The sequence below is a fragment of the Dufourea novaeangliae genome, unplaced genomic scaffold, assembly GCF_001272555.1.
Source record: "Dufourea novaeangliae isolate 0120121106 unplaced genomic scaffold, ASM127255v1 scaffold299, whole genome shotgun sequence".
In the NCBI taxonomy this organism is placed as follows: Eukaryota; Metazoa; Arthropoda; class Insecta; order Hymenoptera; family Halictidae; genus Dufourea; species Dufourea novaeangliae.
This window is the reverse complement of record NW_015374192.1, coordinates 1,914,877-1,933,699: the sequence shown is the minus strand read 5'-3', so window position 1 is coordinate 1,933,699 and position 18,823 is coordinate 1,914,877. Positions and strand designations below refer to the sequence as shown.

The 18,823-nt window shown below is 45.4% G+C and overlaps 1 protein-coding gene across 1 annotated transcript in view; it reads right to left on the bottom strand.

The window, feature by feature from the left end:
• The window catches only part of LOC107192207 (transmembrane and TPR repeat-containing protein CG4341-like), a 229,964-nt gene that overhangs the window by 104,730 nt on the left and 106,411 nt on the right, over positions 1–18,823 (bottom strand). Inside the window, exons 2-4 of the mRNA XM_015581417.1 lie at positions 17,346–17,586; positions 15,541–15,837; positions 8,998–9,889 (exon numbers count right to left, since the gene is read on the bottom strand). Of these exons, the coding sequence (XP_015436903.1) occupies positions 8,998–9,889; positions 15,541–15,837; positions 17,346–17,586 (1,430 nt within the window). The remainder of the gene's footprint in view (positions 1–8,997; positions 9,890–15,540; positions 15,838–17,345; positions 17,587–18,823) is intronic.

The window sequence follows — 18,823 nt, the reverse complement described above, 5'->3', positions numbered from 1 at the left end:
GTTGACGAGTATTAACGAATTGGAAAGGGCGTTATAAAGAACAGGACGAGAAACTCCGAGTTTAAGACGACGTGAAATTTTACGTTCAATTTTACACGGGAGCTTTCCTAAGAGAATCGTGTTTAAATATTCCTGTTTAACTCTTAACAACCGAGTACTTTTGATTCTGTATGTAAATCCATGTGAAAATGTGTTGGACACTATTGGGTTGTTTAGGGTTAATAAAAAATATTGTCTTGCGTTGGGTTAATCGTCTTTCTAAGAGTCCAACGATTTTAATCCACGCGAGGAAAGTAAGAAAACGTGGAAAAGTTAACTTCGCTACGGTCGAGTAATTTTTTATCCAATAACGTTCGCATCTTTCATCCTTTAGCTTGTTCCGACCTAATCGCGATTCCACTCGTTTCGAAGCTCTGAATTTAAGGGAAATATAGAAAAACCATTTCCGATAAACGAGGTTCTTGTTACTCAGCGTTATTCGCAAAGTGTACTTAAAATGAAGACTACAGCAGTAATAAACCCTTTACGAAAGCTCGCTAAACAGTAATGATGTCACCTTAAATCGAGATTGTATGTACTCCGTTTCGCGGCATCCATCGGAGGATTAAAATATAACGACGAAGCCGGTAGGAAATCCCTTGGAAACGGTCTCGATGAAACACACGAAGCTCCCAGAAGAAGCTAAACGACGCTCAAGTCTGATTGAAGAAAATGACCTTCCACGTACGCGATCTCTGATACAACGGATGATACGTATACAGGGTGTACCATTTGAACATTTACACGCAATTTTATTTATTCCAAAAAATGTTTCAAATATAATTTATTTTATATCCATGGGCACATCTTATGATAGTCAAAAATCTTATCTAGGTGGACATGCGTATTTTTTTAAATACACCATTATGTTTTCATTTAGGTATACGTGTAGTCCGTTCTGTGACGAATTCATTGTTCTATAATATATTGGTCTTTCAAGGTCATTCAAGTTATTAAAGGTTATTCAAGATCATCCAGGATCATTCAAGGTGACTCAAGCTCTTTTATTGCCATTCAAAACGTACCTTTCTACATTGTTACTTACATATTGCTTGTGTGAGATTTGTACGGTAATAAAAATGACCTTCAGTGACCTTGACTCACCAATATAATATAGGAAAATGAATTTCTCACGAAATGGGCAAAACGTCTACCTAAACAAAAATAGATAGATCCACATAAAAAAAACGAAAATTATAACATGTCCCCCTCAAAACAAAGTACTACTTGAAACATATTTTGGAACAACTATTTCGGGAGACAAATACGTGTAAATTTCAAATGGGACGCCTTGTATATAATACATACGTTTACGTATCTCACGATATATTTTTAAACGTAGCAGTGAAGCTCCTCCTCGGAAGGCAATAAGACAGGTACTCCCGGAACCCCTTTCCTTTCTTTCCGCCTGGTCCATCCCCCGCGCCACGTCCCACCACCCCGGGCCGCTTCTTCTTCTTCTTCAGTTCTTTGTATTTACGAGCAATAAAGCCGTACACACGCGACCGCTTGCCGTTACACTCCGGATAGCGCGAATATCGCGGCAGAGCGGGCACGTCTATCGCGAGCTCGTTCGCTTCCGCTTTATCCCCGGCCAACAATATCGCCGATAAAACATTCGCCCTGGGTCCCCGGGCCTCCCTCCACCGAACCCGATAGCTACTCGAGCAAAAGAGTAATAAATGAATCCGCAGTCGTAAAATTGCTTGGCGATCGCGGGGATAGGAACGTACGAGATCCAGCTCCGACGATCCTTCGTCGTTCGGCCACTTCCGGTCGGCGAGGGCCTCGTGATACCGCCACGGAACGTCGATCGTCCGGATACTTGTTATTTCCTGGGAGTTTTGACAGATCTAGAAGAGGCTTTCCGGTCGTGGGAAACGGTTCTCGACGAAACTTGTTAGAAATATTAGTCCGAGATTTCTGATTTTGAAAAGTACTACGCTCCTTCGGGAGTTCTGGGGCAAGTGCTGACTCTGATCAATCAGAGCCCTCTTAGAACTGTCTAAAAACTGTCTACTTCACACAGTAGTCCGAAATCAAAATATAGCAGGTCGTACGATTATCTAGAATCTAGATCAAGGAAACAAAAATATTGATACTTCGAAATTTTATTCAAATAGAAGTTAGTAAATGGACACGTTCTTATCAATTTTGGGGCTCTTCTCGATGTCCTCATCATTCACTAACAGTGTTTTCAACATCTTCATGAAAGTTGAATTTTTAGGTAATTTTTTTTAATATCTTTCACTGATACTGAAAGGGTCCGGAGGGAACAATTCGTGAAACATATTTTTCATGTCAACTAATATGTTGATTTAAATTATTTCGAAGATAAAATAAATTAGATTCCGAAGTCTGTCTCGTGCGCCATTTCCCAAGACCGCACGCGTTCGAAAGCCCTATTATAAATTATCCAGCGGTCAACAAACGACAAACCATTTGCTTTCGACTCCACCTTAAAACACGTTGACGCTAACAAACTCGAAGTGTTAGGTCTCCAAGGGTCACGAGACGGTGGCGTTTCATTAAGAAAAAAAGACTCGTTTGTTTCACGAGGTGTTTTCCACGCGAAAGAATTTTCTGTTCCCCGTCCCCTCGAACCAAAGAATTACGTTCAGCAACAAGCCAAGTAGACGCGAGCGTGCACACCACGGGAACAAGCGTTACGCTGGGCGTGAAATAAAATACACTTTCCTTTTTCCTAGCACCCGCGGGATTATTTTAAAACCTCTTGCGTTTTAATGCATCAAGTTGTTTCACGGTATAATGTTCAAGCACCGTCGCATGTATATTGTTCGTTCCGCGGGACAGAAGTAAGCCGTTTATAAATTTTCCTCGCGGACACGCCCTGTTCGGAGTAATTTTAATTAACGACTAATCCCTCGCGCACCGGAGATCTTGAGGAATTCGCGCGACTCGAGGCTTACGATCGCCTGAAACCCTCGAGATATTCCAGCCCTTTGTTTCTTCACAGGAAACTTTTTAAGCCCATCGAGGACTCTTGCAATCGTACGAATCCATTCTCGAATTTTCGCGAACGAATCACTGAAGAAATCTGGAGAAGAATGGGTCGTTGTAAGCCACTAGCGCCTGGAAGCCCGTTCAGGTCCAGTTTCCTCGGTGAGTTCCGTTTTATTATCGGGCTCGTGAATTAAGGCGCGTGTATTTGGAGCACCAGACGTCGAGGGAGACTGTAGAACCGCTCGACTAAGTCGAGTGTTTGGCGTTAACGACAGCGAAACTTTCGAGGCTCGAACGTTAAGAAAATTCGTAACGACGCGCGGCTTTCGCCGTTCCAAATCATTAGGGCTCGCTTTAAACGAGGTGCACATTTATATTCCCGTCAACCTTACGCTATCATTAACGATTCGTTATTGCTGGTTATCGTCGTTGGACACTCAGGTTCGTGGGGAAATTTTTCAATTACTACTTTTTTCCCCAATTCCGACCGTAACGAATGACCGAGTGGCAACGCGATGAGAATCTGTGATCGCGTATCCACCGACTGCGATGCAAATGAGACGGATGATAGATAGTCCGTTACGGGGACGGACAAAAGGGCAACTCTTTGGACGGTTCAAGAAAATAATAGGGACCGTATGGGCCAGGAACGAGTGATGAATACGAAACGTAACTCCGAAGGTAAGAGAAATAAAGGACGAACAGGACCGTCGTCGTTTGTCACGGATTATTGCGCACCTTTTACCCCGATATTTCAAATATATATACATATACTTCATAGACTGTGACTTCTCGTGTTTCGAAACAGGATTTCGGACCTTCTCAATGGCAACTAAGACTGTAATCCCATGTAGCGGATACTTTAAATCAGTCGCGGATTAATTAACACGATAAATCGCCGCGTGGCATATTTCATCGTTGTGTTAGATTCTATCGAATGGCGCACGAGGCGAGTACAGTAAAATCTTAATGAACGCTCGGGGCCCTTGGCGAGTATTTATAACAGGTAGACACGATTACGTTACCAAAATAAACCATGCATAATATTTTTGAAATCACGTTGGGCAATAATGTTCCTCCAGAAAAAAGTGGTTCGTTTTTATTTTAACCACAATGCACAAGGATTGCAAATTTTAAGGTGGTTTTATAGTTATGCTACGCTGTGTATTACTATTGCCTCGTTGATACGCAGGACTGTAATCTCTCTTTACCTTCCAACCTTCAGCCATCGGATACTGAAAGGCAAGCTTACACATTACACGCTTGACTAGTTCCAAAGAGGATCCGCCTACTAATGGGGATGAGACACGGGTATTTAATCTAGAGCCCTGAGCGAGCACTTACCAAGAATTTACTGTACACGTTGTTCAGTCGACATTTTCTACTCGCGAGGAGAGTCGTCGAGATTCTATTCAGAGAACGGCAGTAGCTTGTTCGTCTTTCTTGCTCGTTCAACAGTGGAAAGGTAATCGTTGAACGATCGGTCGAGGAATCGCGATTAGAAGAGGAGCACGCGCTCGAATCCGCCCTCATTGGCCGTCCACGTGCAAGTCGGTCCGACGTCACGTCCCGCGGAGGGTGACTTTGTTCCGAGTTAGGGAGAAGAAAAAGCAAAAAGTGGAGAGGGTATTCACCGCACGGTTTGCACAACCAAGGTACCAGAAGGGCTCTCTTGTTTGCTAGATGGGGGGGGGGGGCACGAACCCTGCGTTCTTAAACTTCCACGAGTCACTGGTCTGTTTGCCATTCCGTGACGCAATTATTTCTTCTTCGCTACGTTGTTTATAAAGTACTCAGAACTGATTAAACGAGCTTTAGAACGTAAGTACTTGTATGAAATAGTAGGTGTAGCAATAAGTAATCCACTATTTATGTTTAATGAACTGGTAACTCATTTTAAATTTAATATAGCTCTTTGTTTTCCTTTCTTCTTTCTATATGGTGGCAAACATTCGAGAATTGGGACAAGTATTATTAGTGTATAAAAAATATAGTAGATTCCTTAATGGTACACCTAATAATTTCATAGATTCGTGTATGAACGTATGGTACTCTATCTACAATTGCAGTAATCCTTATTTGCAGCAGACAATTGCAGTAAACAACGGGTTTTGTTATCGTTCTATATATCGTTTCCTGTTTCATATATTTTCCACTGGAGATGGGAACGTTCGCGTACAGCTTTTCTTATCCAGAGCATATCTAAGCTTCCAGCTTATTTATTTAACTTATCGACTACAAATCATTCCATGCATCCCGCCGACGTACTGAACGTCGATAAAAGATACCGCTCCAACCAAAATGTACGCTGCTTCAAATTTATTGCACATTTCCATTGTACTTAAATATTAATAATCTTTCCCTACTTCCCGTCTAATTTCCTTATTGAGGTACCCACTGAAATCCGTACTGTATCCGCCGCAGCCATCCAACCGTTCCGTGTACGTCATTTTATACTTTTCCGAGCTTTCACAGCGCTTAAATTCATAATCGTAGGTTCTCCTCGCGGATTAATATGTAATCTGCGGTTATTAAATTTCATCTAACAGCAGTAATACTGTAATACCTCACTCCTTAAACGATTGGACATAATGAAGACGAATTATTATTCTTATTAACCCTCATGGACACGTGCTTCTATTTTATTAAATTGTCTTTCTCCAAAAAATATTTCCTTTTCATCCTAATTGTCTACCATTAAAAATACAAAATTATTAAATTAAAACATAACAAAAACCCAGTTTCCGCCTTTTCAAATTACGAAAAAATGGAATGGTGTATACCAACCCTCCTGTTGCTCATATCTGGATCACACGCTACTCTATCAAAGAAACAATTGAATCGCAAATCTACAATACCAAATTAACTAAGCCGTCTATAATTATGACCAGCGACCCCGACAATCAACGCGTTATCTTAATTCACATCGGTAACAGAAACTCGGAAAATGGGTTTCCTGGCTGCACCAAGCACGGCTGAAAATGTCGAAAAACGAGCACCGGAACGCGCGAACACACATTTCCCGACGACGCTCGGAGCGGTCTGTTGTAATACGCAATTTCTGTTGGGCGCAATTAAAACGCGTTGTGACGTCCAGCCAGGTTATCCGATGGTGGCGATGTAACGCCGCCAGAGAAGCGTGGTTGTCTGTGGCCCGTGACGCGTAACGGGCGTCCGCCTCGCGTGACCAACCCCTGCCCACCCCATTTTTCGCCAGCGGTCATCTTCTGGCTGGGCGGCCCTTTGATGCAAAAGATTAAAAGGGATACGAAGCGTTGGAACGCGACAAAGCCGTGGCGCATCGCGGAAACACAGTGGTTCCCGTCGTATGAACCATCGTCACTAGGTGGCGTGTGTATTATCGCGATGCGTTCGCGAAATGAAGTTCCCCGGGACATCGACGGAAGAGAGGCAACCGCGATAATGGTCTCGATGGAGCGAGGAGCCACCCAAGAAGATCCAAGGCGCGCTTTCGAAAGGCGGCACGGGTAATTAGAGAGCTGGAGGGAACCGTATGAAGCAGCGTTGGCGACCTCAGATCGAGGAGATAGTCGGGCAAAAACGAAGACCGATACGAAAAAACCGACAGAGACGGATAAGGGTTTGGGAAGCTAGAGGGGAAGGGGTTAAGGGAGAAAATCGCCGCGAAACCGATGCACTTCGCCGTTCACCTCTATCACCGACCCACCGAAACGGAATAACGAGAGAAATGGGAGGGCAAAGCCGGGCTACATACACGGAACTATTCGCTGATATATGGGTCGTTTTAATCGGTTCCGAGCGTATCGCTGGAAGGGCGTAGTACACCGATGGAAAGAATTGCAGTCTGGAAATCTCGCGCCAACTATTACGGCTTTACGATCATATCCCGTGGCCCGTTGATCAAACATTCAATAAAACGAAACATTGTTTTTTTGTATAGTCTGTTGCGCTTGGAACGGAGTGTACGTGTTTGGTGATTCGACAATTGGTAAAATGTGTTGCTCAGAAGGAGACCAACGAGATGATGACACAGGGGCAAGAGGGATAATTAGCTCGCACTGCCTGAAGTCATTCCCATCCACCCATTCTATCAGGCGGGGCTGTATGGTGTGATTGGTCGATGTCATCGCGCCGGCTAATAGGGACAATCTTTGTGCCCGATATTCTACGGTTGGGTTAGCGAAGATGGGCTTAAGGGGATTCAGTAAATCCTCGATGAATGTTCGAAGGCCCCTCAGCACTGATAAGGGGGAATCCCCAGGTGTAACATTGACTTTTTAATGAGTTTCAGCACAGCGATAAATTTAGGAATTCCAAAGTAAATGATATTTGTTTCACTCGCATATGGCCATTAGTTTATGAAATATTTAATGTTTAATGTCGAGGAGCCTTCGGACATCTTCTGAACAACGTATTTTCGATGGATCCTTTTGATCCGAGACCTCGGCCATCTCTCGTGCGTATGTATTCCGAAGTAACGACTTGTATGAAACAAGAAACACTGGGGTGGTACGATCGTAAAGGAACTGGAACGCTCGCAATTTTCCTAAAATACAGGTGCACTGGTCTTATCGATGTGGGCGAGGGAAGGCGCAATAAAAGAAGAGATAACGATCGAAATTACAAGGCGGTGAACACGGGGAAAAGGCGAGCGGGAAACGATGCAAAGAGTGTAACGACTGAGGAGGTAGTTGCGACCAGACGACGGACTGATAAAAAGTGGGACGAAGATGGATAAGAGGGAACGTTAAAAAGGGCTTGTGGGTGGGAGGGCAGAAGAACGGAACGGTCGAGCCGTGTCCCCTATTGCATGTCGCGTATCCACCTTCCTGGCGATTTTATGTACACGGTAGGCGGATCGTTGGTTAGTCGGGAAGTTCGAGATGAGAGGCTGGATAGCGAGGGCCAGCCGCCGGCAGAACGAGCTGCCGTATAACGAGAAAACTGCCCAGAGGGCGATATCCGTCGACCGGCAGGGAATTTCATTTTTTACATTGCTCCCATATATTTCGTCCCCCTTCCCTCCCACTCGCGGACGTATCTGGTTTTGATGATCGAAACCCTAGCGCTGATTATCATTAGCACGCGACTCTTTTGTTATCTTTATCTTTTTAATTCTCCCTAGCGCTGGACACGAGGCCTATCTTTATTATTTTCTTCTTCTTATGTTTTTTTGTTATTCCGACCACAATGGCGACGGGCGAAGTTTCTTAGACGGGGGCAGGAGTTGAAACACGTCAGTGGGTTAGAGAGATACTGTGCCCGCGACTTTAATTATTAACGTATTGCCGGCGAACAGAAGGGTAGAGTTCGTAAAGGGACACCGAAACAGGCTGTCGACGATATTAAAACCACCGCGCTGTGCAGGCGGAACGAGAATCGGCCTGGAAAATCGTCAGGTACGCGCTAATGTACATGGTTTAATGCGATTTTGTAATTTTCGTGCGATTCTTCCCCAAGCGACATACATAGTTGCTGGAATAGACTAGTGGTGGTGGACAAACTCATTATCTAGACAGGAAGTTTCGTATGAAGAATAAAAGATGAAAGACTGGCCGTCTGTTTGCTCGTTCAACACACGTAGGAATTACCGGCACGGAATTAATTGTTAAATTTACGCGGTAATCTCGTTCTCTTTTAAGAAAAAATCACTTTACCCAGATTAATCACTTACATGTATTAATGAAACGTTATAGATAATATTGCGTTTGTCCGTAAATGAATAACATCTCCGCTTTATATTAACCCAGCCAATGTACTCAGACACACGAAAGAAATTAAACAACTGATCAAAAAGATGGCGTTTCGATAGACGACTCTTACCCCAGACGCCTGGGTTGCTCCTCGGCGGATCCCCTTAAGTATCCAAAGACTCTAATTACAGCTTGCGAGAGAACTCGCCACCTAGCAGCTGCTACCAAAAACCCAAGCAACTGGGAGAATTGTCTCCACACACCGCCTGTCCCATAAGATCACACAACAAACACAAAACAATATTAATTATCCGCTCACCTTTCGGCGGGTTGACGTGCAGAGCGGACCTGTAGAGGCTCTCCTCGTCATACCAGTCAGCGTTCCTGAGCAGCGTCTTCGCGGACATCAGGCACACGAGGAGCACGGTGGCCAGCAGTATCGTTCTGCCCCTTCTCCTCGATCCGTTTCGTCTGGCTATCCGATAGCATCCAGAGACCGCAGCTCCGACGATCAGACAGGCGCCCACGCTCGGCAAATAGAGGATCCTCTCGGCTATCACGAAGCCCACGTAGAAGAAGAGATTGCTAGCCGGTAGGAAGGGAAGCACGAGGAAACCGAGCGACACGGCGACACCGGTCGCGGCCGCTTGTTTGCTTGCGTACACGTTGCTCGCGGTCATCGTGTAACCGGTGTTCGCCCTCTTGGCGCAATGACAATCGCCGAACGGGCCGTTGTTGTTGTTGTTTGCGGCGCGACACCCGTCCGTGTGGCATCCGCCTGTTCGTCTGCCAGCGCACACCGGACACCTGGAGGACATCGACCGCGGATACACTTGGACTAGGCTCAACGAGACCTCTCTGGGCGGTCGACGTAGCGTTCTGATCGCCCAAATCGAGGCGCCGATCAACGCCGCGTATAAACAAGCCGACTCGAAATTCCTTGCGTCGAGGATGCTTGTTATCCTTGGGACTGCGTCCATCGACCAGTCGAAGCTCAGGGTACTGGGGCAGAGCAACATCCTCGCGCTAGCCGCCGGTAAGTAGAGGAACGTCAGACCCCGTGTCAGACGTGACGGGTGTCTGGCGGTCGGATTGTCCGCGCTGGCGAACTCCGGTCTAGCGCCGATGATCCTCAGCCTACCCAGGATCAGCAGGACTAGACTACCGGAGAGGATGCCCAGGCTACGGGTACGGGTCAGGCCGCAGTTCACCTGGAACAAGAAAAAGAGGAATGTTGAGAAGCGCTGATAGGGTTTAGTTGAAATATAATAGAGTTTAAGAATTTAACGCACATGCTGATGGCGCATACGGGCACACATTTGTACGCATATTGATACGCTTGATGCTTGGCAAATATAATTTTTGTATCGTTCATGTTTTATTTTTTAGTCTCATACGTTATATAAAACGCGAATAATTTCTTTTTACTTTGGAACAAAGCGGATATGAAAATATCAATTATTGTTCAATCGACAGCGATTTAACTTCTGCTAGGCGATATGAAGTACTTTCACCGTATACAGTAAATCATCGATGATTGTCCGAAGGCTCCACGGCACTGAGTGTTCATCCCCACTACGTGGCGTTCGACTGGTTCCACAAGTGAGTCACAGGTACACTGAGGATAACGTCTGAACACTCAGTGCCGAGAAGTCTTCGAACACTCCTCGATGATTTACTGTATGACAGCGTCGTTCGACGAACAGGGATAAAAGTTCGCTCAACGAATATGGATAGAAGTTATTTGCTCGACGATCACTGAAAAAAAAAAAACGATTTCCGTCGCGAAACACTCGACTGGTCCTGCGGGTGGATTGAAACCGGGTCGAGCTTTTTCTTCTCGAGAGGGAGGGTGGAAAAAATGCGCCGTTTGAGAATCCGAGTCAGGCAGTGAAAAGGTTGGGTCGGAGGGGAATAGCAAAAAAAAAAAAAGGCGGGTGGCGAATATAATTACTGTTGGTTATCACGGGATCGGTGAGGAAAGCGCGCGCGACGGCGGGGCGGCACGCTTAATCGACGCAACACTCTTGAAAGTCGGCGTTCCACCGGCAAATGAAAAGTAACGTCGAAAGCTTTTAAAGCGAGCTCGTGGACGATGGTGTTGGTTGTGCCGAGCGGACGGTGGCACGGCGTAATGCGAAAGCGACATTTTAACGTTAAATTGCGGAACGCCCGCGGAAGAAGTCGCGGCGATAATTGCGCGTTCTGGAATTGTCCCGGTTCCCACCAGCTTTGTTGGACGCGATGCGGCATAACTTCAGATAAATTCACACGCACGTTCTCGCGTTCACCGACGTTTTTAAAACGTTCCATCCTGGGACAACGCAGCGTGACGCAGCTAGCGTACGAAAGAGATAAAATTTCAATGGGTGAAACAGATTCGTAGACTTGTCCTCGCTAACGGAGCACTATTTGAAGCGCAACTGGAGGGGGTACCTGCTGTTTCTGTACGAACTCACAGTGAGACTGGATTTGTGACAGTTTTAGTCAATGGAGATCGGAAATCTCCGCTACGAATTTATTCGATATTGTTAGTACGAATTAACGTAATAAAAATATTGGGTGTGAATAGAAAACCGGATTATGATGATCAAACTGTCGATAGAATGTGAGTAACGATAAGGTGACGAAGTAAGCTTCCAATTGCAAAGACAGTGCAAGCTGGTGATGACTCCTTCGCTCTTACTGTTAGACTGGGGCGTTTCGGACGAAATCGAGACGACGATATTATTACAAATAACAGCAATATTCAAAGTGGACATAGTTATTGCCCCACCCTGTATACAAATTCAGAATCGCCCAATTTGCGACTTACAATCTCTTAAAAAGATCCATTGCAATTTTAGTGCAAAAGTCGCCTAGATTGCGACAAATCGCTCAATTTGGCAACACTGAGTCCATACGTGAGGTTATTCCAACCGTAGACAGAATTCAGTTCGATATGTCGTGCCGTTGAATCGTCAGTGAAACGATATCGCCCGCGATATTAATTCGATGCCGTTTATAGCTCTCGCGTGGCTCGCGCGTCCCTGTCCCCGTTAATCGTTCTCCCGGTTGTTCGTTTCGAGGAGCCCTTTGTCTCCGAACTTCCGGCCGGCATTGTCGACTACGACGACACCGACGATGCCGGTGCCGTCGTAACTGGGTTACATCGCCCCGGCGAAATTATTCCTTTCCTCGGCGGTGCGTCGTAAACTTCGCCGGAGTTTCAGCTCGTGAGAGCTATCGTTCCTTGATTAGACTTGAACTCGCCTCCCGGATCTGTCGTCCCCTCTTTCACGAGACGCTCGAGGACGGGCGGTTGTAAGCTAATAGCAGTTTTTGACATTTCCAGAGGCTCCCTCTAATTCTGGTTTGAAATTGTGCGCCCTTCACGAGAACGAATCGTCGAATCTGTTTCATGCATCCGTCGAAATTTTATCTAAGTTTATACAGAAAATCCTCGATAAGTGTTCGAAGGCTCCTTGACATTGACAAGGAGAGGTTCCAGGGTGTAACGCTGTTTTTCACAAAGGTTTAAGACATCGATAGAGCTTGAAATTTTGAAGCCAATGATATTTATGTCAGATGCATATGACCATCAGTTTATGAAATATTTAATGTTCAGTGCCGAGGAGTCTTTAAACACTCATCGAGAATTTACTGTATAGCCCAAGCGCGTGGTGTCACGGACGTCAATGAAACCAGGCATAAGTTGGGTTTCAGACGTTGCAACGCCATCTCAGATCCTTCCCAACCGTGAAACGAAGTTATTCTTACGGTGGTCAGAGTTTAGCTGGGTGCGTCACGAAGAACGATCCCCCAACCCCTGTCAACCGGATCGTTTCACCAACAATCTGTTCCTCTAGTTCCACTGCTCCCTTTTTCTCGGCGCATATATAGCATCGCGATCCGTGTGGCGCGCATATTTTCTCGCCGTGAGACAAAGCGAGCGGAAAACGACGCACGGGAGAGAGGTTCCCTGTCGACGTTTCCGTTTCCCGAACGGAGCTTCGCGGCGTTCTTGGCTGCGCGCGAGCAACAAGAAACTTGGGAGGGAGCAGGAAAACGATTCTCCGTGTTCAAGGCGCGAGGAAGGCTCGGCGTGGAACCAGGCTGGCGCAGTAATAATAGGAAAAATATGGCGAGAGGACGGGTTTAGGGGGGTGGTAGTGGTAGGAGGAAGACAACTGGGTAGGACAGGAACGAACAGCCAGGAAGATCGAGTTCCCGCGCGACGCTACACTCGCGAAGGGTGTCGGGAAATGCGAACGACCGTTGGCACCCCTCCAATCCTCCTACGGTGGCTGGCTGGCTGGCTTGCTAGCTGGCTGGCCTGGCGACATGCATCACGCCAGGCGTCTGATGCATCCAGCGCATCCGGATGCAATGTGCACGAAAGGCGAACGCCTGGAGGTACGGTCGAAGGCTTTAAGTTCTGTGTCGTGGAGGTGGTACGAAGGTGGTTAAAGCCGGCTCGAGGCCCAGGCTGAAGGTGGCTAGGGGGGAGATGGCTCACCGTGCATCAGCCCCGTTGTCTCCCGCAGATCGCTGGCTGGTTCAGCCCGTTTGCAGATGGTGCTGCGCCGTTGCGTTATCGGTTACACGGCTGTCTACCCGGATGCGCACTTTCGCGGCTCGTCTACAGGGGCTTCCAAAGTACTGGGAACTTGCGTACGGAATATGTCGTTGGTAGGTTATAGTTTGAGGGAATTCGCGATACGAACGACTTTGGGTATTCTGACTTGCCACCGAAACAATTAAAGGCGTGAAGAACCCCCTGCTGTTTTTATAAAATTACTGTAGCTATATTTTCAATTAATTTTACTAAGTATCATGTAGTCAATGCTATTACACGTACACCCGTACCAGCTTCATTACTATTAACATCGTTAACTATCATATTCCGATATTCAGGGGTCGTTTATGTAACAGCAATCGAGTAAAAATCGATCGTCCCTTAATAGACTATCCCTTAAATTCCTTGCCCCGCCAGAACTCCTGAATTCGATGCACAGGATAATAATCGAACGTTACAAAAATATCACACATGATGTGTACAGCAATCAAACAGAAAATCATCTTCGGAAGTGACTAAACGAGAAATCCTCAGTTTCTGAAAGACCCAGTGACGTCGAGATCCCTTGAACGTTCCACGCAGCCGGTGATCTAGCGAATCGGATTCAAGGTACCAGTCGGGAATCCCAGGAATCGGGGCGCACGTGTGCCGTCCATCACCACACGAAGACACATTACACGGTCGCAATGAATTCGTCGACACACGCCGGTTGCTTATAATCACCGAGGTCCCCCCCCCCCTGGCCCGGTACATTCACGGATAATTGTATCGCGTCACCTAATTGCGTTCCCGTTATTAATTCGCCGCCGGCAGGATAATCTCTCGGGTGCATCGGCTACTTTCCCTCGTCAATGGGTAATTTGATTACGTCGTTTCTGCTAGACCAGTCCGTTTTCAGTTGTTAATATCCGTAATGGCAGCCGTTGGGTAGCAGCGCGCGCGCGAATCGTCGCAATCCAGCGTAATGCAAAGCCCTCGAAACGTTAATTTACGTTAATGTGCCCGGGACACGTGAGAAGCGACCCCTGGTTCGACGAACTCCGGTCGCCTCGGGTCCCGTTGCTAATTTGATAGGCCGGCGGGGCCGATCCATAAATTTTGCGCCGGCAGTTAAAGCGTACGTTCGACGAGGTCGTAAGGCGGAGCGGAATGGAGCAGTAAAATGTAAATTCCGGACGACCGCTGACGAGAGACGCGGTTCGTAAATCCCGGAAGTGAGCTCACTGGTACAGACACACCCGCGGTGCTCGTACTGCGAATTGCAGATAGATTCGCGTTACGTACTACAATGAGAACTGCTTAATAAGACACTTCTAATGGGACCATTTCAAGGTTTGGCGCGTTGATTGCGTTCTGTATGGAATCTAATCTACCGTTTGTAAGTGTTTGCGCGTTTATGGTAGATTTACTGTACTGATATGATAACCTAAATTCAACGAAGAACTAGTTTCTTTACTGGCTGGGTGTGTGGAATAAGTAGAATTCGGGATTTTTTATGAGAAGATGTCAAAGTGGTATATAGTACGTGGCATAACTATAGAACCACCATAAAGTTTTCAATTCTTATGTACTGTGGTCAGAATGAAAACAAACCAAGTATGTCGTGTCTGAAATCCTGTTGAGAAATAATGTTTTTCCAGAAAAGGATAGATTATATTCCCTGGAAAAAAAGTTCATTTTCATTTTAACCACAATACGTAAGAATTGAATACTTTAGAGTGTATCAATATTATAGAGTACTTCTATCTGTAGATTCTCCTTGCAGTGGAATAAATTTGAAAAGCCTTCTGTCTATTAATAACAACGCCTGTTTGATGTAAATAACTCAAACATTTGGAATCGTCAGTATTTGGACATGCCATGACAAGTACTGAAATATCTTAATTAACTATCTTCCATTAGTAATATGGTACAGTTATATTTGGTGGTATTTGTTTTAACTACGGAATGCATTAAGGCTAAATATGAATTCTATCGAAGCTAAGCCCAAATATGTCTTGACTTAATGCTGCACGAATTCTGTGCTGATCGAGTTACGACCGTAAAAGAAATATTAATCTTTGATGATGATTAAAATAGAGATAATTAATATAAATTTAATACCTATATAAAATATGTAATAAATACATACGTATACATATGTATTTGGTTAAATAATTGTGTAATAACTTTCATTCATTGAAAGTCGTAAGTCGAGGAATACCTGTACTAACTTGTAAGGTACCCAACAATCCATCGATACCACTAGCACCAATCACGGCCCGAATTCACGCTACAAACATTCTAATAGAGTGAGATTCTTACCTTTCGATTCGACTCGCCGCGACACAGTTCCCAAAGGAGACACAACGCCAATGAGGATATACCCGTCTCCTTGGCGAGCGTGGCCAGGGTCGAGGATACGATCGCCAGTAGGAGGGGAAACGGCGAACGGGACTGGTCGCAGTGGGCACAATACGCCAGGAACGCCGACAAGGTCAGCAGACAGGCGAGTAGGTCGGCCCGACCGACCACGCCGGCCACCGCCTCGCTGTGAATCGGATGGGCCGCGAAGAGGAAGCCGGCGATCGCGTGCCCGAGATTGTTTCTTCCAGGCAGTATCTGTAACGTGAGAAATTCTCGGTGCATAAGGAGGACAATAAGGGGTGTGGTTGGCTAAGTGTGTGTGTGTATGGTTTTTTTTTCGGGTTCATTGTGTTCCAGGACGAGAAAAGCGGTCGCGTGCTACGGTCGAGTCTTTACAAACGAGGACAATGAACCATGGGGATTCCTCTGGAGGGAATCGGAGGGACTTGACGGCCTAACTCGGTGGTCAATTTCCGCTTATCATAAATGCAGGAGCATAGATTCCGAATGTAGGTCACTTCGGCTTTCTGTGAACCATTCGTTCGAACTTTGTCATTTAATAAGTTAAACGGAAGAATTGCTTATGAAATGAATGCTCTTCTGTGTATTGACAACGAACGCTGTTCGATTGATGGCAAAATCGTGCGGGTTTTTATGTATAGCTCGAAAGTATATGTCACACGGGATACGAGAATGCAAATTGAAAGTGTTATTGGAAGCTGGTTTGATCTTCAGATGTCACACAAGTACATTATTATTCTTATTTACTGTTATATAATAGAGGTAATTGATATTCAATGAACGGTATTTTTCACTCCCTTTTCTTTATTCTTTATCTTCCTTTCCTCCTCTCTGCCTTTTTCTTTTCACATCACTCACTGTTTACGCATTTTGTCACAGACGTTTGTTTGATTTTTCAAGGTCAAACCAGCTTTCTGAACTATTTTCAATTTGTATTTTTGTATACTTTCTGACATACACTTTCGAAGTGTATGTAAAAATCTATGAGATTTTGTCATCAATTGAATAGTGTTAAAAGGTACAATATACAATAAACGATATAGTACATATACTCTAAATCAAATCAAAACAAACAAAAAAATGCAATAGTGTTGCTTGCGAGGGTAAAAATTTCCTCCATCGTTCGAACGAATCTAGAAGTTCCAATTAGTGGATTTTCTGAAACTGATAATATTCCCTACGTGATCCTGATTTTCGTGCAACGATGCCTGACAGAGGCGTCGCCAGTCGTTATTCAAGGAGGATGAGGAGGTGGGGATTAAACGGGGATACAGGAGAGAGCTCGAACGGGAACACCAAAGCTCTCGAAACGGAACAACGGCTGTCCTCCGGTAATCCCATTTCCATTACGATCACCGTGGCAGGTGACACACGCATGCACGCACCCCCACCCCCAACCTCTAGTTATTAACGTAATATACAGGGAATTAAATGGACCGGTAAAATTTTATTTCAAACCGCCGCCGTAACGTCTGGTATTACCAACTCCGGATGACGTACCGCTCTACAGGTGTCACTATTATCTCGTTTTCTACCGCGCCGCTCTGACGTAAAATCTGGCCGACGAACGAGCCGGGGCGTTAATCGAAAAGCAGATGAACGCGAATTTCTAGCGGCGCTCTTGTCCAGGTAAACTCAGCCACCCCCGAATTAGTTTTCTTGTTTGAACAACCGATAAATTGAAATTGGCCAGGGTTCGATTTAATTAACGTTATTATGTATCCACTGGAGATGTAACTCACCTTCCTGGCGACCTTGACCACCAGAACGGTGCAGGCTGCGTGGAGAGCAACGTTCACCAAATGATAGCCCCACGGCTCTAGACCGCCGAATAGATGATTCAGACGAAACGTGGCCACGCAGAGGGGCCTGTAGCTGCCGTGGGACCCTTTGTCCGTCAATGGTGTGCCCCAGAAGTCATTCTCCAGCAGCCGATGCCACGGCGTGTTGGCCAGCAGGTCTGGATTCGTCAAGATGGCTCTTCTGTAATAAAGAAAGAGACACCACGTTAGTGTTGTGGTTTGTACTTTCTGAAATAGCATGTACTACTGTTTGTAATGAAACTTAAATGTTGATCAGGTGTTTTGAAGATTATTTCGTGGTACAATATGGAGAAAATGCGTGATATATCTAGATTCATGGTAAGTAGAAACGGTTAGAAGCAGAGTCCTATTAGTATTGCGGATACCCGAGGCATAAATTCTATGTTCTCAAAAAATGTAGCCTTATAGGGAAAAGAATGACTTATTTCCTACAATTTCTAACACATTCTATACTAAAATATATATTCCTGTCGATCAACAATGTATTTCCAACGGTGTGTACGTAATTTTAACATTCAAATTTACATTACCGCGTCAAAATTTATAGTCCTCCAGGGGCAGATGAAGTGTCAGCCCTCGTACAGTATTCAAGCAACTGTGATATATTAATACTACTACTCTCTAAATTAAATCAGGCTGAAATTGAAATTAAATCAAGGCAATGCATTTACCTATAATTCGAGTATAGTATACACACATATGTATACACTAGCACTAAATTAATTAGTTCATTTTTGTATGATCTCGAGTGAATACATATATTAAAGTCGGGTTCCGAGCGATGTTAAATCCTGCCAATTTTCCACAGGTAAATTCTGTTCCCCAGGCGTTCGCCGTTACACGAGGCGAAAATATCTACTGCCCGATACAGATTAACGTACTTCCGTAACCTTCTCACGGAAAAGAAAGAACCCCTGGAACGGTTCAATGCCCGCATTCTAAGGGTCCTTATTGCTCGTGGTCCTCTGCCGGAAGACACGGAACGACGAGCAGAAACGTGGATCCGTTTACAACGTCGAACAGAACTTCAGCCATCGAAGTTCGGTAAAAAAAAGCTGAATGTTTATTCTTCCGCGAGTGGATATACTCGGGACATCGGCCAATTAACTGGCTTGTCACTCGGAACGCAGAGCAGAGGCCGCTTTGTTAACCTGCGAAAGGAAAATTCGTTTCGAGCCCGAGGACGTGGATCGCTCGCGCGTCCATCAGAGTCGTCCACGCATCGGCGGTTAAAGGACTCGATGGTGTTTCACGAGCAATCGTACGAAAACAATATCCCTCCTCTCCTCGATGCACAGTCGTACACGCGTAATACTTGGGAAACGATTTCACGGGCGAGAGTCATCTATGAGAATCCTCGCCGATCACAAAGAGACTAATACGGCGTTCTTCGGTTT